The 21852-nt window shown below is 39.9% G+C and overlaps 1 protein-coding gene across 2 annotated transcripts in view; it reads right to left on the minus strand.

The window, feature by feature from the left end:
- Positions 1 to 16727, minus strand: part of COMMD1 (copper metabolism domain containing 1) — a 143655-nt gene extending 126928 nt beyond the window's left edge. For both annotated transcript variants that reach the window (XM_021087480.1, XM_021087481.1), the window contains exon 1: positions 16534 to 16727. In XM_021087480.1, the coding sequence (XP_020943139.1) occupies positions 16534 to 16710 (177 nt within the window). In that variant the 5' untranslated portion in view covers positions 16711 to 16727. The remainder of the gene's footprint in view (positions 1 to 16533) is intronic.

Raw genomic sequence — 21852 nt, forward strand, 5'->3', positions numbered from 1 at the left:
GAAACAGAATTGCTTAGAGGTCATCTTCTATTATAACCAGAGCTCCACTACCAGCTGAAGTTCATAGGTCTACAACAGGAGATAAAGTCCTGACCCTATGGAAATATGACTTAATAATAAAGGAAAAATAAGAACAAGAGAAAAGATAAATACTGCATTAGCTGTATTAGTTCATAAGACCTTTAAAGAACTATTGGATAAACTAAAAAAATGTATGATGAGATATAAAAACTAAAGAGCAAAATATATAAATGTATTTAATTACTTGCAGCTTCAAAGAGCAGCTTCAATCATGAAGGAGTTCAAAAGAAACCCAAGTTCAGGGCACAGGTTCCTACCTCCAACTTATTTGTCAGGACAAAACACTGCCCAATGAAACCACACAAAAAATTATAAAATCAATCTATATGTGAGCTGATCAAAAGTGGTTCTCATACAACCTTATTATAATACCATTAAGCCCTTAAAAGGAAGAAAAATGGCAATATACAACAACACAGATGAATCCTGAGGACATTATGTGAAATAAGCTAACCAAAGAAAGACAAATATTGCACGACTCCACTTACATGAGACAACTAAATAGTCAAATTCATAGAATCAAAGAGTGGAAAGGTGAAGCTAGAGGGTAATGGGCATTTACTAATTATAGTTACTAATCAACAGGCATAAAGTTTGGGTTAAGCAAGATGAATAAGCTCTAGCTATGTACTACATATACATTATACCTATAATTAGCAATATTATACTATATACTCAAAATTTTCTGGGGTTCTCTTGTGGCAAAAGTAAGTTAAAGATCTGGAGATGTTACTGCAGAGGCTGGGGTCACTGCTATGGCATGGGTTTTGGTCTGGGAACTTTTACACGCTGCAGGCACAGCCAAAAATAAAAGAAAGTAAAGTTCTAAATAAATAGTGTTCTCTAATCAATAGAAGAAACATAATGAGAAAAAAAGTTTACATTTTTAAGGATAAAATGTAGTATCCTCTACTTATAATAAGGCAAAAACTGGAAACTTCTCAAATCCCCACCAAGAGTAGAGTGGGCAAGCATACTGTGATATATTCAACACTGGTGTATCCAGCAGGAATTGGCAAATTTTCCTGTAAATGGCAGAGAGTAAATATTTTAGGCTTTGCCAACCACCCCATCTCTGTTGTAACTATTTAATTCCACCCTTGTAGAGCAAAAGTAACCATACATTTTGTTATGGACACTGAAATTTAAATTTCATATAACTTTCATGTGTCACAAATATTTTTTTTTTTTCTTATGGCTACACCCACAACATGTGGAAGTTTCCGGGCCAGAGACTGAATCTGAGCTGGCAGCTGCAACCCTACACCATAGCTGTGGCAATGCTGGATCTTTTAACCCACTGCACTGGGCTGGGGCTCAAACCTGTATCTCTGCAGTGACCCAAGCCACTGTAGCCGGATTCTTAATCCACTGCACCACAGCAGGTACTCCCAATATGGCTTTTTTAAAAAAGGAATTAAGGATGGAGCATGGTAGAGGATAATGTGAGAAAAAGAATGTATATATATGTATGTGTGACTGGGTCACTTTGCTATACAGGAGAAAACTGACAGAACACTGTAAACCAACTATAATGGAAAAAATAAAAGTCATTAATTTAAAAAAAAAGGCATTAGGGAGTTCCCTTGTGATGTAAAGGGTTAAGAATCCAGTATTGTCACTGCAGCAGCCTGGGTTGCTGCTGTGGTGCAAGTTCAATCCCTGGACCAGGAATTTCCACATGCCACAGGGGTGGCCAAAAAAAAAAAAAAAAAAAAAAAAAAAAAAACTTTAAAAGACAGAGTCAAAGATATAGATGTTTCATTAGGACAAAACAAAACAAAACCCTGGCTTTTCATATTTCTGTGGTTTAAAAAGATTACCAAATAAGGATCTATTCCAGCAGAACACATCATTTATACCTTTCTTATGGCATTTACCATATAATACAGGACTCTTTACAACATGGGCTATGACATTCATTTTGTGTACAAAGCAGGGTATAGCATATTAGGGGCTCAGTAAATACAGTTGTGCCTTGGTGTCCACAGAGACAGCAAAATCAAGAATGGTCAAATCTTTTATATGAAATGGCATAGTACAGTTGTCCCTCTGTATCCTTGAATTTGTAGAAACCAGCTGTAAGCAGGATTGACTATATTTGATAGGTAAATCAAAGATAGAAATTTTCTTTAAAATATTCCTTCCTAGGAACTCTTCAACCTAAGTCAAGTTTTCAGACCTAGAATAGTTGCTTTGAGAAAAGGAGAACCAAAAATCAATCTTCAATTAATACAGATTAAGAAAGAAAGAAAAAGCTTACAAAACACCTTATTACAGGTCATTTAAGCCGATTAAAATATTCCACAAACTCTAACTGGCAATCTGTATTTGCTGCTTTATCATGTATATGTCCAGTAACATAAAATAGTAACATTGTTTGCCAGTCCTTCAGAGGAGTAGAAATATATCTCATGAGTTATCATCTAAACTCCCAAAAGTAACGAATAGGGATGGGGGTTAAGAAGTACAAACTATTATTTCTAAAATAAATAAGCTACAGGAGTTCTCATCGTGGCACAGCTGTTAACGAATATGACTAGGAACCATGAGGTTTTGGGTTCGATCCCTGGCCTTTCTCAGTGGGTTAGGGATCCGGCGTTGCTGTGAGCTGTGGTGTAGGTTACAGACGTGGCTCGGATCCCTAGTTGCTGTGGCTCTGGCGTAGGCCGGCAGCAACAGCTCCAATTAGACCCCTAGCCTGGGAACCTCCATATGCCGCAGGAACGGCCCAAGAAATGGCAAAAAGACAAAAAAACAAAAAAACAAAAAAACTTAAATTTTTAAAATTTCTCAAAAATGAGAAAAATGTAGTTACAAAAATGATCAAAATATAGTAATACAAAAACTGGGGGGCTATAGCAAAAGGAATCTGTCTACAGAGCTTTAAATTTTCCAGAACATATTTCTAAATTCAAAATATCAAACTGAATATTTAGACTTCTTTTTGGATAAGAAATTCTTATTGTTGAGTAGCCAACTTTGTTTTCTGAACTAGAACAACTCAAGAGCAAGAACTTTTTAAACATTACAACTTGCTTCTAGCACATTTTATCAGTCTATTAGCAAGGCAATATTATACTGCCACCTAAAGTGAAAAAAAAGAATTACTGCTTATAGTTAAGACAGGAGATAAAGGAATTCTAAAAGTATGACAGAAAAAGTTAAATGTTTTCAGTCTCTCCTATTCATGTCTCCTGATCTAAACATTTTAAGACCAGATAGTTTACATTCATTTTTATACTAAAGTTAACTTATTACTTTTTTTTTTTTTTTTTTTGTCTTTTCTAAGGCTGCACCCACGGCATATGGAGGTTCCCAGGGTCAGGGCTGAATCAGAGTTGTGGCCGCCGGCCTACACCACAGCCACAGCAACGCCAGATCACGGCAGCACCAGATCCTTAACCCACTGATCGAGGACAGGGTTCAAACCCACAACCTCATGGTTCCTCGTCAGATTCGTTAACCACTGAGCCACGACGGGAACTTCCAATTTCCTGTTACTTAATAGTTGCTGTACAAAATGTATACAAATGATGTCTGTTCTTAAATTGACTCAAGTATCAAAAAGAAACTGTTTTATGCACTTTTCATTTGTAAAACAAGTCATAAACCATCATATAAGAGGTGCCCTCCCTATATCCAGAGGAACAGAGCATCCATTCTTATATTCAAAAGCAAAGGAATGCCAAGAAGAACCCTACATACAGGGCTTACTAAATTTCCCTCTGTTTACTATAATTACTTCATACTTCTAACCTATGATAATCCTTTATGAACTGTCCACTCTTTATCAAACCTGGGATAAAATAGTCAGGTCTGTTTCTTTGTGTCTTCCTTTCCTTATGAAGGCTCCTGCGTCACACAAAAGTACAAATTTGTACACTTCTCTCCTGTTAATTTGTCTTTGTCAGTTTATATTTCAGACTTACAGACAGAAACCATATGCTATCACTTATATGCAGAATCTTAAGAATGATACAAACGAACTTATTTACAAAACAGAAAGATACAGACTTCAAAAACAAACTTAGGTTATCAAAGGGGACAGGTGGGGGAGGAATGGATTGGGGGTTTGGAATTCACATATGCACACTACTGTATATGGAATGGGTGGTCAATGGGGACCTGCTATAAAGCACAGGGAACTCTACCCAATAAGCTGTAATAAACTAAAAGGGAAAAGAATCTGGGAAAAGTGGATATGTGCATATGTATAACAAAACCGCTTTATTGTACAGCAGAATTTATCACATCGTAAATCAACTATAAGTCAATGAAACTTTTAAAAATTTCAGACTTGGCCAGAAACCCCAAGAGAGTCAAGGAAAAACCTCTTCCTCTCCTGTATTGGCATATTGTCCATGTCAAAAGAAAACTCTTGGAAATTAAAAATATGATCTAGTGAAAAATTCAACTAAAAGACTAGGAGTTCCCATGTGGCTTAGTGGGTCAAGAACCCAACACAGTCTCCTTGAGGATGTGAGTTCGATCTCCGGCCTTGCTCAGTGGGTTAAAGATCCAGCGTTGCTGCAAGCTGCAGCATAGGTAATATATGCGGCTCAGATCCAGTGTTGCTGTGGCTGTAGTGCAGGCTGGCAGCTGCAACCCTGATTCAACCCCTAAGCCTGGGAACTTCCATACGCTACAGGTGTAGTAGCCCTAAAGAGAAAAAACACAAAGTCTAGAGATCAGGTTGAGGAAATCTACCAAACAGTAGAAGAAAAAACAAAGAAAGAGAAAATAGAGAAAATCAAATTTGAGGATTCAGTCTAGAAGGTCTAACATTCAAAAAATCAGTGCTAGAAAAAGAGAAAAAAAAGAGATAAGAAAATAAAGTAGTAATACAATTTTCCCAGAACTAAAGGTCACAAGTCTCCAGACTGAAAGGACACAGAGTGGCCCAAATAACAAAATGAAAGAAAATCATACATCAATGACATTCAAGGAAATAAAGGATTAAGAGAAACTCCTAAAAGCTTCCAGAGATAAAAGACAGGTGACAGTTAATGAAACAATGCATTCAAATTGTGGCTCAACCTAGAAATACCTTCTCAGCCAAACTAGCAATTAAGTGTGAGACCAGATAAATACATCTTTTATGACTTAAAAAGAAAAAATTACCTCTCCTACAATCTTCCTTAAGGAGCTACTTGAGAACTGCTTCCAGATCTGAGAAGAGGCAGTTAAGCAGCCCCCCATGAGAAGATGATGCTACCACAGTGCACACCTTGGTCTAGTCAAGAGATGCTTTGACAGTTAAAATGGTCCCAAAGATAGTCAAGAAACTTAAAATGAGGAATTCCCATTATGGTGCAGCAGGAACGAATCTGACTAGGGACCTTGAGGTTTCGGGTTCGATCCCTGGCCTTGCTCACTGGGTTGGGGCTCAGGCGTTGCCATGAGCTGTGGTGTAGGTCGGCAGCTGTAGTTCCAATTCAACCCCTAGCCTGGGAACCTCCAAATGCCATGGGTGTGGCCCTAGAAAAGACAAAAAGAAAGAAAGAAAAAAAAAGAAAAGAAAAGAAAAGGAAAAGAAAACTTAAAATGAGGTCCCAGAGCAGCCAAATCCTCATCCAGGAAAGACATTACATGACTTTAGTCAGCCATATTCATGAAAAGCCTCTACCTTGAGACGAGAGGCAGACAACTAGGGGAAATTAGTTGTGTGCTATTTCTATATTTTCTTTTTAGACCACTATATCTAAAAGTAGGACTTCCCCTACCCTTTTTTATTCTTTGTTTATGCTGTAGAGTGGGCTAGGAACTTCTCTAAACTGCCTCTAATTTAGCTAAGTTGGTATATTCAGTGACTGCCTTTTTAAAATACCTTTAACCATTAGCTTACTGTCTATATTCTCCAGTAATTATATGATCTACAGGGCAGAGACTATAGCTGTGATGTTTACTGCTATATCCCAACCACAGAGCATGGTAATATAATATAGTTGCTTAGGGAAGCTGGGTGGTGCCCACGCTGGGTGCCCCCTCCTATTTCATAGAGGCCACTGAATCCTGTCAAATCTAAATTTGTTGAAATCTCTTGTTGGCCAATGACCAACTCTTTCCAAGCTGAGTTTCCTTCAGTGTTATACAGGCCTAGGTATCTATACACTGTTTTTCATTTTAAGTTTTAGGAGTCAGGTGAAAGAAATATAAGAGATCTTCAATTAGTACTTCTAACAGAATTTCACTTTTTTTTTAGTTTATTTTTTATTAAAATATAGTTGACTTTCAATGTCACGCTCAATTATTTAATACATGATACTTAATGAAGATGGATTTAATGTCCAGCATGGATTTACTGCCAAGCATTTTTTTAAATGATTTTTATTTTTTCCATTATAGTCAGTTTACAGTGCTCTGTCAATTTTTTACTGTACAGCAAAGTGACCCAGACACACACACACACATATATATATAATATACATTCTTTTTCTTTTATTATCCTCCATCATGTTCCAACAAGTGACCAGACATGGAATTCTCATTGTGGCGCAGTAGAAACGAATCCAACTAGGAATCATGAGGTTTCAGGTTTGGTCCCAAGCCTTGATCAGTGGGTTAAGGATCCAGTGTTGCCGTGAGCTGTGGTGTAGGTCGAAGACTCGGCTTGGATCCCACGTTGCTTTGGCTGTGGCTCAGATTTGATCCCTAGCCTGGGAACCTCCATATGCCGTGAGTGCGGCCCTTAAAAAGACAAAAAAAAAAAAAAAAAGTGACCATAGTTGCCTGTGCTATACAGCAGGATTTCATTGCTTATCCACTCCAAATGCAATAATTTGCACTTATTAACCCCAAGCTCCCAGTCCATCTCATTCCCTCCCCCTCCCCCTTGGCAACCACAAGTCTGTTCTCCAAGTCCATGCATTTCTTTTCTGTAGAAAGGTTCATTTGTGTTGTAAATTAGATTCCAGATGTAAGTGATATATGGTATTTGTCTGACTTAATTTCTCTTAGTATGAGAGTCTCTAGTTCCATCCATGTTGCTGCAAATGGCATTATTTTGTTCTTTTTTATGGCTGAGTAGTACCAAGCAATTCTTAAGATTCTGGAGATATAAAAAGGACAACTAAGATATTTTGAAAATTCTACTACATTGGAGGAACACAATAAACCTTTCAGTTGGTGACCTTTCCTTTCCTGGAAATTGCTTGCCCACTCTAATTTTGAAGGAGCACATTAAACACAATGGTGAAAATATCAATTTAAAATAACTACTCTCCATTAAAAATATATTTGTGCTTAATAAATACTTGTGGCATGAATAAATCCACAAAAATATTAATACTGCTCATGTAAACAGATGATATGTGTTTCACACATCTCAAATTTCTATATTTTCTTTAGTAAAGTTAAATAATATTTACAACAAAAATTAATAAGGGAAAGCATACAGGTAGGTAGCTGAATGTTTGCAAAATTAAACAATTAAATTAAATCCAGCATCCTTCACATGACATACCCCAACTATGAGATATAAAAAACCCTATTACCACAGGTCTTTCCTTTACAGTCAATCCAATTCTCAAAAAAGTTACAAATTTTCATAGCTTCAAGAAGAGACAGAACCAGCTATTTAAAATACAAACATTTCTTAGTCTTTTACTACTTTAATATGCTACTGATGTCATTTTCTTATATAAATTTAAACCAGTTTTCATATGTTGACAGTGAAAATTTGATTCTCAAGGTCACAAAATTAAACTTTATTTTCTTTTATATTACATTAATAAATAAAGTTTTACATCATCTGAACATGAAAAAAATTCCAAATTCAGGGAGTTCCTGCTGCGGCGCAGCGGAAACGAATCCGACTAGGAACCATGATGTTGTGGGTTCGATCCCTGGCCTCACTCAGTGGGTTAAGGATCGGGCGTTGCTGTGAGCGATGGTGTAAGTCGAAGACACAGCTCGGATCTGGCATTGCTGTGGCTGTGGCACAGGCCGGCAGCTACAGCTCCGATTGGACCCCTAGCCTGGGAACCTCCATATGCTGCGGGTGCAGCCCTATAAAGACAAAAAAAAAAAAAAAAAAAAAATCCAAATTCAAATTATAACTATCTCAAGGTTCCCTTTGTGGCTCAGTTGTTAACGAACCCAACTAGCAACCATGAGGATGTAGGTTCAATCCCTGGCCTCGCTCGGTGGGTTAAGGATCCGGCATCGCTGTGAGCTTTGGTGTAGGTAGAAGACATGGCTCGGGTTACGTGTTGCTGTGATTGTGGTGTAGGCTGGCAGCTACAGTTCCAATTCCCAATTTGACCCCTAGCCTGAGAACCTCCATATGCTGCGGGTGTAGCCCTATAAAGACAAAAGACCAAAAAAAAAATAAAATATAATTATAACTATCTCTCACCAAGAACAAACACTTAATACTACAGAACTACTAAGGCTTATTTTTTATCCACCAGATCTCATGAACCTAAAGAATCAATTAGTGAAATTCCTCAAGAAGACATAAGCGCAAATAATCCCTATTTCCTAAATATTCTTATTTCAGATTTGCATCAAGTAATCAACTTAGAAATATAACTTGGGAGTTCCTGCTGCTGTGTAGTGGGTTAAGGATCTGGTGTTGGCTCTGCCACAGCTTGGATCACTACTGAGGCACAGGTTCGGTTCCCAGCTGAGCACAGTGGGTTAAGGATCTGGCATTGTCACAGCTGTGGCATAGGCTGCAGCTGTGGCGTAGGTTGCAGCTGCAGCTCAGATTCAGCCCTTGGCCTAGGAACATCCATATGTGGCACATGCGGCAGGGGGGAAAATATATATATATATAAATAAAACATATACAATATTGTTCCCAAATATTAACCATTATGAATTTAAGAACAGATTCTAAGATGGGGGGCAAGCAAAACTTATTTGTAAAGGTTCAGATGGAAAATATCTTTGGCTTTGAAGGCCACAAGATCTGTTTCAACCACTCATAGTGGTGAAAGCTACTATAGATAAAATGTAAGTAAGTGAACATGCGGCCATGTTCCAATGAAAATTTATTTATAAAAATGGGCTGCAGGCTAGGTTTTTCCCAGGGGCCATAGCTTGCCGATCCCCGATTAGGACTATTATACCTTCCAGCTCTCCCCACGCAGAAATAGTGTAGGTTTTCCCACTGTGTATATCTTTTTAATGGCAATCTCCACATTTAAGCAGTATCCACTCGTTCACATATTCTACAGATTTTTACTGTATGTATACCACACTCCAGAAACAGTTTCAGGTATTAATGATAAAGAACAAAAAAAATAATAATAAAGTCCTGACCTCTTAAATGCTTACATTCCAATAGGAGAATCAACATATAAACAATCCAGTAAGCACATAATTTCAGTTAGTGCTAAGTATGAAAAAAAGTAAATCAAGGGTAATAGAGTGGCGGAGGAAGAGTTAGCTTCTTTGTATATAAGCCAGGGGAGACCTCACAGGAAATCACTTTAAAGCAGAGAATGAGAGTTTCCATCGTGGCACAGTGGTTAACAAATCCCGACTAGGAACCATGAGGTTGCGGGTTCGATCCCTGCCCTTGCTCAGTGGGTCGAGGATCTGGTGTTGCCGTGAGCTGTGGTGTAGGTCCCAGACGTGGCTAGGATCCCACATTGCTGTGGCTCTGGCGTAGGCTGGCAGCTACAGCTCCAATTAGACCCCTAGCCTGGGAATCTCCATATGTCATGGGTGTGGCCCTAGAAAAGGCAAAAAGCCAAAAAAATAAAAAAAAAAAGGTCAGACCATTTACAATTAACTCAAAAAGTTTTTTAAATAAGTAAAATATATAAAACCCAAAGAAGAAAAAATAGATGAATAAAAATGAAACAGGATCTAAACATTTTTGAATTTCAAATTATCAAGAAAAGAGTATAAAATAAATAAGCAATAAGGATATACTGTACAGCACAGGGAAATATAGCCATTATTTTGTAATAACTTTTTTTTGGGGGGGGGCACACCTGCAGCATATGGAATTCCTGGGCTAGGGATCTAATCTGAGCCATAGCTGCAACCTATGCCACAGCTACCGTAATATCAGGTTCTTAACCCACTATGTCAGGCTGGGCATCAAACCTGTACCATCTCAGAGACAATGCTGGATCCTTAACCCACTGCACCACGGCAGGAGGTCGTGTACTAACTCTAAATGGAGAATAATCTATAAAAACAATCGCTATGCTATATATCTGAAACTAATATACTATAAATAAACTATAATTCAATTTTTTAAAATTACAGAGGAAACAAGAAATTAAAAAATTAATTTTAATTGACAACTGAATATTGGATTATATCCACAACAAAAGAAAATTCAACACACTTCATTAAAAATTTTAATGATATTTCACTAAGTAAATACATCACCACCAACAGAGGGCAGTAGTGAATACGGAATATAATTGAACAAGTGCAACTTCCTAGAAAAGATCTTTCTCTAGAATTCTAGTAAATAGAACTAAGGTTGACAGAAGGAACAAGAAACACAGAGCATGCAATCTGTGAGAAGTTGAACTTATAAATGTGAGCAAACAAAATTAGATTAAAATAGTAGAGTATTTGTAAAGGATGTCATTTCCCTAACTAAATGCACCACTATCAACTGATTTCACTGCTTCCTGGGAGCTACTAAAAAATAAAACTTGCCCTAAGGCAAGTGAATAGTCAGCTTCAAGTATCTACAAGCAGATGAAAGAAAGGTTTGCCCTTTTGTGATCAACAGGCAAAGCTACAAAGATCAATGTACCAGCCAAGTAGTGTAGAAAAGCTCTAGTTCAAGTGGAAAACAGGGACCAGTATGTATGTGAGCAATCAATACACTACACCTGGGCACACACTGTGACGGCTGGAAGGAAAGGCTGCACTTTAGGAAGCATCTAAATTTGAAACATATCTTGGAAATAAATGAATGCAGGCAGCTGGAAGTAAGGAGCCTGATAACGTGAACCCACAGTCTATTTCCTGCTGAGAGTTACACATCCCTCCCTTCCCTTCCTCTTACACCTATTGTTCCTATTCATTTTCACTCTCTACAGAACTTGATGACCTATAGATGATTGAAAGGTATGGCAACCAAGTGAGAATTGAAGTACCACTCCATTTTTATCCTCAGTTTTTTTCCCTCTGCTTAGACTCCCACATTTTTTTCTTTAGTATTTTTCCTCACTGCTTTTCTTCTAGACTGCCTGCTGAATTTAAGATTGTTGAGACTCCATAGACAAAAGAAAGAACTGTTTTGGAGTTCATGCTGTGGCATGGCAGGTTAAAGATCCTGTACTGCTGCAGCTGGGGTGTAGGTCGCAGCTCCAGCTGGGATTCAATCCCTGGTCTGGGAACTTCCATGTGCCACAGATGCAGCTGAAAAAGGAGCAAAAAAAGAAAAAAAAAACAAAACAGAAAGGAAAGAAGGAAGAAAGGAAGAAAGAGAGAAAGAAAAGAAGAAAGAAAGAAAGAGAAAGAAAGAACTGTTTTGACCCTGTTGTCATCAATATGTAAAAAGGTTTACCCTGCCCACTCCACACTCATTAGTATGGCTACTATCAAAAACTCGAGCAGAAAATAACAAAAAAGAAACCGGAACTTTTGTGCAGTGTTGGTGGGAATGTATAATGACACAGCTGCTGTTGAAAACAGGATGGCAGTTTCACAAAAAATTAAAAATAGAACTACCATATTAATTCCACCCTGGGGTATATACTCAAAGGAATTGAAAGGAGAGTCTCAAAGAGGTATTTGTACGCCCATGTTCGTAACATTATTCACAGCAGTTAAAACAAGGAAGCAACCTAAGTGCCCAAAGATGAGTGGAGAAGCAAAATGTAGTATATACACACAATGGACTATTATTCCCTTAAAAAGGAAGGAATTTTTGACATATACTACAACATGGATGAACCTTGAAGACATTACACTCAATGAAATAACCCAGTCACAAAAAAGACAAATGGTGTATAATTCCACTTAGATGAGATACTTAGTTAAAATCAGAGACAGAAAGTAAAATAGTAGTTGCCAGGACCTGGGGGGGGGGGTTATGAGGAGTTATTGTCTAATGGGTATAGTTCCAGTTTTACAAGGTGAAGAGTTATAGATACAGATGGATGTGATCGATGCACAACATTATGAATACCAACATTATTTTATGTTATATTTATATTATTTATGGTATTCAACATTATGTATACCATATGTAATACCAACGAACTGTATACTTTAAAATGGTTAGGATGACAAATCTTATGTTTTGTGTATTTTACCAAAAATTTATTTATTTATTTATTTTTAATTATTTCCCCAATACAATTTTTTTTCTACTGTACAGCATGGTGACCCAGTTACACATGCATGTACACATTCTATTTTCTCACATTATCATCCTCCATCATAAGTGACTAGACATAGTTTCCAATGCTACACAGCAGGATCTCATTGCTAATCCATTCCAAAGGCAATAGTTTGCATCTATTAACCCCAAGCTCCCAATCCATGCTGCTCCCTCCCCACCAAAATTTTTTAAATTGAAGGGAAAAAGTATACTCTGCCAAAAAAGCAGGAATAAAGGTTAGTAGGAATAAAGGATTAAAAAGTTGTTTCACTTTTTCTTGCCACCTCCACTAATACTCCATATTAGGTACAGCCGTGCAATGGTCAAATTGGACCATTCACCATTTCCTGAAACTACTCTATATTCTCCTGCCCTACCTTTGCTATTTTCTTAGCCTAAATGCTCTATGTGGCTGGCCCTCACTTCAATCTAAAATATCTCTATACTTTCTTCAAGAGTAACAAAAATGGCATCTCCAAAAAATTTGCCAGAAAGAATACCTCTTTTCTGTCCACAGCAGTCCACTCAGATCTCTATTTCCAAATACTATGGCATCTTTGCATCATACTCATTTGTGTATGTTCTCTTTCATCGAAGATGGACATTCTATCTCTGCTCAAAGCCTTTTTGTTTAAAAATCATGTTTGCTTTTTATGTTTCTATAAAAATCAGAGTTGTTTTATCCTTCACTGCTGTTTATAAGGTAAATGAAGACTGGAATCAGATGTTATCTTGAGCCTAGAGTTTCAGCCCTAAGTCAAATAATCAAAGGCTTCCTCTCTTGGTACCTCAGAGAATCAGCTGTGCAGAGGCTGTGCTGCCAGGCACAGGCAACTCTTCTGTTCTACTCCTAATACCAAGAAAGCCATGTTACTCAAAAACCACTCAGAGTTCCTCTTGTGGCACAACAGGATCAGCAGTGTCTCTGCAACACCAGAACACAGGTTTGATCCCTGTGGCACAGTGGGTTAGACTCCAGCATTGCTGAAGCTGCAGTATAGGTCACAACTGTGGCTCAGATCTGATCCCTGATCACTGACCCCGGAAACTCCATATACCTCCGGGCGGCCAAAAAAGAAAAAAAACAGTCAGAAAACTGAAGTATTCCAGCCTCAGGCAGAGGACTGAGAAGCACTGAGAGCAAGACTTAGATATTCTTCAGCAATGGATTTTAAAGAAAATAAGAAAGAGAATTTCCAGACAATCTCTTCTCTCAGTTCACAGCAATTTTTATCTCATACTAAAACTAAAGAGTCAACGGAGTTCCTGTCGTGGCTCAGTGGTTAACGAATCCAACTAGGAACCATGAGGTTTCGGGTTCAATCCTTGGCCTTGCTCAGTGGGTTAAGGATCCGGCGTTGCCGTGACCTGTGGTGTAGGTCGCAGACTCGGCTCGGACCCTGAGTTGCTGTGGCTCTGGTGTAGGCCAGTGGCTACAGCTCTGATTAGACCCCTAGCCTGGGAACCTCTCCATATGCCGAGGGAAATGGCCCTAGAAAAGACAAAAAGACAAAAAGACAAAAAAATAAAAATAAAAATAAAGAGTCAAAATATGGGCCACTTAAGAGAGAAGTAGCCCCCAATATTTAGAGATCCTAAGACAGTGCCTACACAAGTGCTGTTCTTACTTTTGGGACCGTAGTCCCTCATCTTCATCCCCCATAGGCCTAGGAAATATTTTGGAAACCCAGGTAAAGATGTCAAATTCTCTAGAAAACCTTTTCTGATCACTTGAAGTATAAGATAGAAAGACAAAAGTGTAGTGATAGAAATAGAAGATATTCACTAGTGACTTAAGACATCAAAGTTACTTAGAATGTCTAGAATCACATAAAAGATATTTCTCCTTACATTCCAATAAGACAATCCATTTACTTTCTGTGAAATACTTGCTTTTTTTTTGGGGGGGGGGGGATAAAATCCTGTAAGTAAAAGCAGTTTTAAAAAAAGAAATCTGGAGTTCTCATCATGGCTCAGCAGAAAGGAATCCTTGACTAGGAACCATGAGGTTACAGGTTTGATCCCTGGCCTCACTCAGTGGGTTAAAGATCTGGTGTTGCATGAGCTGTGGTGTAGGTCACAGACATGGCTTGGATCTGGCTTGCTGTGGCTGTGGTTCAGGCCACCAACTGTAGCTCTAATTAGACCCCTAGCCTGGGAACCTCCATACGCCGCGGGTGCGGCCCTAAAAAAAAGAAATCTAACTGCCTTTTTAAGGTATCAGAGCAGTTCTGATACACACAAGTGCAAAAGGTTAACGGATGAAGTTTCACACTGACTTGAATGAAAGTGTGACTTAGGCTAAACACTTAGATTCCCTGAGTCTATTTTTTAATCTTTAAAATGGGTGTCTACCACATAAGGTTTTTGCAAGAAAAAAAGTAAACATAAAATAATAAAGATCCTAATACACTGGAGGCCCACAAAAATAATTTTAACACATTATCTCTTGAGGACACTTCATTACCAAATTCGCTCCTGTGACTAGTTCTTAGTCTAAACCATCGTCCAATACAGTAGCCATTAGTGACAAGTGACTATTGAGCACTTGAAATGTGACTAGTCCAAATTGATATGCGCTTTAAGTGTAAAATACATACCACGTTTCAAAGACTTAGTGAAAAAATAATATAAAATATCTTATGAATGCTTTATGTACTGATTACATGTGAAAAAGTAATACTTTGGATATTAAGATTAAATAAAATATTAAAACTAATTTCATCTTTTTCTCTCTCCTTTTTTTTTTTTTTTTTTTTTTTTTTGTCTTTTGTGCTTTTTTTTTTTTTAAGGCAGTACCCAAGGCATATGGCAGTTCCCAGGCCAGGGGAAGAACTGGAGCTGTAGCTGCCGCCCTACACCACAGCCACAGCAATGCGGGATCCAAGCCGAATCTGCAACCTACACCACAGCTCACAGCAACGCCGAATCCTTACCCCACTGAGCAAGGCCAGAGACTGAACCCAAATCTTCATGGATACTAGTCAGGTTCGTTAACCACTGAGCCACAATGGGAACTCTTCTTCTTCTTTAACGTGGCTACTAGAAAATGTAAAAGTCTGTGTTTGGCTCTTGTAACAGAGCTAGTGCCCTGTGGGGCTCCTAGCACACAAGTCTTTCTGTGTCCTCCATTTCTTGTTTTTAGGGAATAAGCCTCAGCCTCCAAGATCTTCCCTGAGTTCCAAAGAGCAGCTGCTAATCAGGGAAGGGAGGTGGATGTAGAGACCAGGGAGGAGCAGCAAAGCCATGGGGCAGGGTCCTGGTTCCATCTCAAGGAATATACATAACAATATCTCTGAGCCTGTCTGTACAATTAAAATCTCCAACGAATGGAAGAACTTCCTGATGAAGCTTTCTTCATTCCGGGTAAGAAGGCGGCCCACCAGAACCAGTCCTGAGGCCACAAAACACCAGCTTTGAGAAGCAATGCAAGCTTGCCTCTTGCCTGATCCTTATCTACAGCCCTAATTCCACTCCCCAAACTATAAAACCACCTAAACCCCTGGCTGGGGGAGGGAGGGGGCTTTTGCCTGGCAAAGCAATAAAGCAATCTTTTTCTCCTTTACCCAAAACTCTGTCTCTGCGTTTCAATTCAGCACCAACAGACAGAAATCAAATTTCTGCAACACACTCATTACATTTCTGTTGGACAGGCTGAGCTACGCTTTGACTTCATGATGGTGACGTGCTCCCTTAACCAACCAGTGGACTGCAGTTTAGGGGATCACCCAACTAATCCATCCCTTGTCCCGGTATACATTTGCTCGCTTGTTTAACACTCAAACACTTCCATGACCCGGTAAAACTGATGGCCTGATCGCTCTTAATGTTAAAAAGTATGCAGTGCACAGATCTACCAAGACAACTCAAAATCGTTCGTGACCTACACGACGGTAGATAACTGTATGGAGAAAAAAACCTGAGTCCTCTCCCCGGCTGTCAGTCGGCACTGGTGGGGGGAGCCCTCATTAAGTGAGAGGAGGCGACAGGGCGAGCGCCTGGGATATGAAGGAGCGTAAAGTGCAACATAAGCAGTAGCGGTCTGAGGAGGGAAGCCTTTCAGCTTCTGGGGGGACGAGTCTGAGGGCGGCGGGGACAAGGCAGGACTCCGTGGCGGAGGCTGCAGGGAGGAACGGTACCTTAAGGATCCCCCTCATCTTCGCCAGAAAGGGGCGGAACTCCTCAGGTGGCATCTCTGGATAGAGCTGGCTCCGCAGCAGCTCCTCTGTGATGCCTGGGTGCCCGTGGAAAGCGTCCTGGGCCAGGCCGCTCAGCAGCCCGCTGAGGGGTTTGGAGCCCTCCAGCTCGCCGGCCATGGTTAGCGGAGGCCCCGCCCCCTAACGGCTAAACGCAGCCCCCCCCCCCACCCCACACACACACATACACACGGCGGCCGAGATGGGCCTAAACAGCTGGGCAAAAACGCGCGAGGAAAGTGGCGGTGGAGTTCCAGCAGGGGGCGGTGCTGGCAGCTCCCAGCTTTACAAAACCCAAGCCTTGGGTTGACACGACGGAGCTTTCAGATCTACTTGGTTCCGCTTGGCTCACTTTGTTTCCTCTGATTTCCATCATCACTCCAGAAATTATTCACAGGAAAGACCATTTGATGGAGATCACCTGAGAAGGATTAGTATTGACTGCAGGGGCAGTTTTAATTTTTGGATGGCTGTTTCTGAATCAGGCTTGACTAATCCAATAACTGTAGGATCCATCACACAAATCTGATCTCTCCCTAATACTTACCTGGGCACCTTTTGTCCAAGAAAATTTAACTATACCCTAAATTTAACATGTTTGCTTGTGTTGTTAATTGCCTTTTTGCATACATATGCCTTGTCTTCCCAGCTAGAGCAGTGACTCTGAACCAATGCTCCTTTTACTATCCTTAAATGAAGTGCATGGATAACATAACTTCTTTCTCGTGTAATTAAAAAAAAATCAATATATTATTCACTAGTAAAAGAATGAGTTTCTGATACAGACTACCTCATAGATGAGCTTTAAAAGCTTGCTAAGTAGGAGTTCCCGTCGTGCCGCAGTGGTTAACGAATCCGACTAGGAACCATGAGGTTGCCCATGAGGTTGCGGGTTCGGTCCCTGCCCTTGCTCAGTGGGTTAACGATCTGGCGTTGCCGTGAGCTGTGGTGTAGGTTGCAGACGCGGCTCGGATCCCGCGTTGCTGTGGCTCTGGCGTAGGCTGGTGGCTACAGCTCCGATTCAACCCCTGGCCTGGGAACCTCCATATGCCGCGGGAGCGGCCCAGGAAGTAGCAACAACAACAAAAAGAAAGACAAAAAAAAAAAAGCTTGCTAAGTAAAAAACAAACACAAAAAGACAGATATTGTATAATGATCCCATTTATATGAAATGTCCAGAATAGGCAAATCCATAAAGATAGAAAGTAGGTTGGTTTTCTGGGGTGTTTTGTTTTGTTTTGTTTCCTTTTTAGGGCGCACCCTCTGCATATGGAGATTCCCAGGCTAGGGGTCCAATCGGAGCTACAGCTGCCAGCCTACATACACCACAGCCTCAGCATCAGATCCAAGCCGCATCTTCGACCTACACCACAGCTCAGGGCAACACAGGATTCTTAACCCACTGAGTGAGGCCAGAGATCAAACCCACAACCTCATGGTTCCTAATCAGATTCGTTTCCACTGCGCCAAGACGGAACTCCAAAAGTAGATTTTTTTTAAAGAATCATTGGCTTGCCTTTAATTATATTTAACCCTTATGCTTTTACAAGGCAAAGGTGTAGAGGAATAATTTAAAAAAAAAAACTTTCAACAATCAAATTTTGGGTTTTTTGTTTTTGTTTTTGTTTTTTGTCTTTTTAGGGCCGAACCTGCAGCTTATGGAGGTTCCCAGCATAGGGGTCTAATCGGAGCTGTTGCTGCCAGCCTATGCCACAGCCACAGCAACACGGGATCTGAGCCGCGTCTGCGACCTACACCAGAGCTCATGGCAACACCAGATCCTTAGCCCACTGAGCAAGGCCAGGGATCGAACCCAAAACCTCGTGGTTCCTAGTCGGATTCGTTTTAGCTTCACCACAGCAAGAACTTCCCAACAGTCAAATTTTGAAAACGAACTTTTATATGCCAAGGGTGCAGCCACAAAAATAAATAATAAGAAGATAGCAGTTTATAACATTATGCATTTCAATATGTAAATGTTCGATTTCAGGCTCAGACAATAATAAATAAGTAGGTAAAGTAGATTTATCACTTACATGAATGTTCCCTGCATGGCAAGATGTCTTATATCCCCAGTGCTTGTCCAGCCTGGGCCATTCCTCCCCCTCCATTATTGTCACAACTGAAATACCCCTTTCAAAGTAATGCCACCCCATTGAGAATAACTGATCTAGACTACTTTAATATTTATCCAGCATTTTCCTTGTCCACCTTCAATAGAGGTTTCTGTCACTTCAGTGATTTCTAAGAGCTCTTTATACATTAGTAGTACAAATGTTTGTAACTTAAATTGCAATATTTTCCTCAGGTTAATATAGTTTAATCTATCAACCTGCCTAGAGAAAATCTGGAAAGTTATCCACCAACATGGTTACAGAGTGGTGTACTTCTGAGTAATTGTGGATCTTTTATTTGCTTCTTTCTGCTTATCTGATTTTTCTGATTTCCTACAATGTACATGTAATACTGTTGTATTATAAAAAGTTATTCAGTGAAGAAGTTCCCATCGTGGCTCAGAAGTTAATGAACCCGACCAGCATCCATGAGAACTCGGGTTCGGTCCCTGGCCTCAATCAATGGGTTAAGACTCTGGCGTGGCCGTGAACTGTGGTATAGGTCGCAGAACATGGCTCGGATCCCTCGTTGCCGTGGTTGTGGCATAGGCTGCCAGGGCTGCAGCTCCGATTGGACCCCTAGCCTGGGAACCTCCATATGACACGGGTGCAGTCCTAAAAAGACCAAAAAAAAAGTTATTCAATGAAAAGATAAATTAAAGTGCCCATTGGTTTAAAAAGATGTGGGGTGTCTGAGTGTGTGTGTGTGTGTGTGTGTGTGTGTGTGTAGTACAGCTCCTTGGAGCCACTTTCTCTCTGCTAGATTAGACACTGCCTGATTCATCAACCATTGAATAAAGCCAGTAAAATCTTTAAAATTTACTCAGTTGAATTTTGTCTCTTAACACAAGGACTGTCTGAAGCTAAAAGATCCACCTGAGCCTTGGCTCAAGGGAAACTACATGCACCTAACTAGTAAACAGGTTTCCTTTTCACTGTGGCCAAATGGGTTCCCATTCCAGTAAGCAACTAGTTGCTTCCCCTATTAAGCTACTCATTTTATGATTCACAGGCTGTTTGGTCTCAGGCCAGAAATATTTGTTTTCATAAAGTTTTCCATCTCTTAAAATGTTAAAATTTAAAATGTGAACAAGAGTTCCTGTCGTGGCTCAGTGGTTAACGAATCTGAGTAGGAACCATGAGGTTGCAGGTTCGATCCCTGGCCTTGCTCGGTGGGTTAAGGATCCTGCGTTGCTGTGAGCTGTGGTGTAGGCTGCAGATGTGGCTCGGATCCCGAGTTGCCGTGGCTCTGGTGTAGGCTGGTGGCTACAGGTCCGATTGGACTCCTAGCCTGGGAACCTCCATATGCCACGGGAGCAGCCCAAGAAATGGCAAAAAGACCAAATAAATAAATAAATAAATAAATAATAAAATGTGAACAAAATAATGTGCAATTAAAAGAGCCCCAAAGCTTTGCAATAAACTCACCCTGCTCCCTGTCTCTCCAACTTTTCCAGCTCTGCTTTAATCACCATTCACTCTCCACTCAACCAGCCGTTCAACCAATATTAGCTGAGAGTTTGTGTCAATCGTTCTGCTAGGCTCAGGGGAATACAGAATGAATAAGACACTCTGCTCTAAAATCTTACTTTCTGGTAAGGGAAAATAATACATAAGTGAGGGGTGGCAGAATATGCCACCCCAAAATATACCAGTTTAGTATAAGGATTATTTTGAGCTGAAGGCAACAGAGAAGAAGCAGATACAAGGAAAGCTCATGGCCTTCCTCCTATTCACCTAAAAGCAGGACATACATTTTCAAAGGTGTCCCTCCTACCTTGTCTACCAGGAAGGACAAAAATTAGTACAGAGGACAACTTTAGACCCTTATCAATGGAGAAGGCACTGACTTAAAACTGTATTACAAACCTTACTCTTGTTTACCACGCTTTCCCAGTCATCTCGCCATAACTCAGCCTCCAGATGCCTTTCCTTTGTTTTGTCTTTGGCTGAAGATGGTATAGAAACTGGATTCCAAGCCACTGCTTTGAGTTATTCATTTTCCCCTTGGTATCGAACATGTATACATGAGGTATATAAGTTAAAAATCTCTGTTTTTCTCATTAATATGTCTTTACAGGGGTCCCAGCCAGAACAGAAGGGAGAGGGAAAATTTTGTTTCCTCCTCTATGTAAACAAATTAAAATGCTGCAGCAACATGGATGGGACTAGAGACTCTCAAACTAAGTGAAGTAAGTCAGAAAGAGAAAGACAAATACCATACGATATCACTTATATCTGGAATCTAATATAGGGCACAAATGAACCTTTCCACAGAAAAGAAAATCATGGACCTGGAGAACAGACTTGGGGTTGCCAAGGGGCAGGGGGAGGGAGTGGGATGGATTGGCAATTTGGGGTTAATAGATACAAACTATTGCCTTTGGAATGGATAAGCAATGAGATCCTGCTGTATAGCACTGGGAACTATGTCTAGTCACTTATGATGGAGCATGATAATGTGAGAAAAAAGAATGTATACACGTATGTGTATACGTGTACAATTTTCTGTACAGCAGAAAATTGGCAGAACACTGTGAACAAGCTATAATGGAAAAAATAAAAATAAAAATAAAATGCAATGAATTAAAGATTATTACTACCTAGTACCTATAAGTACCTATCAGAATTGGTGGTGAAAGAAAGAAAACAATTATTAACTTGGTCTGAATATGTCAAAGAGAGGCTTCATGGTGAACAGCCGGGTATGTTGCAGGTGAAATAACATGTCCCTATATATGGAAAAACAAAACAGACTTGTACTGAGGTACACTAGGAACCCCATAGTGTAAAGATGGGATTCAGGACACTACCCCAAAATGTGGCACCTTGGCGTATTGATTATCGGTAGGAACTTGAGAAATGACAGGTGCAGGAAGGATTCTCTGACTTCCCCCTTCTCCCTTGAAGCAGGTCATAAGACCCTCCTTATACCTAGAGCATTCTTACTTCCAAAGATGGAGGGATCAGGCCTTACTAAGTTTTCCTAGTTTACTACTCTTAGCTCATATCCTTTTGTCCCATCATATTTTCCCACAACTTTCTAGTCTTCATCAAATCATAAAATCACTCAGGTTTAACCACTTCCTCAAGTCTTCATTTCCTTATCAAGGTTCTTATGTCACAAAACATATTAAATAAACTTGCA

This window comes from Sus scrofa, chromosome 3 (assembly GCF_000003025.6).
Source record: "Sus scrofa isolate TJ Tabasco breed Duroc chromosome 3, Sscrofa11.1, whole genome shotgun sequence".
NCBI lineage: Eukaryota > Metazoa > Chordata > Mammalia > Artiodactyla > Suidae > Sus > Sus scrofa.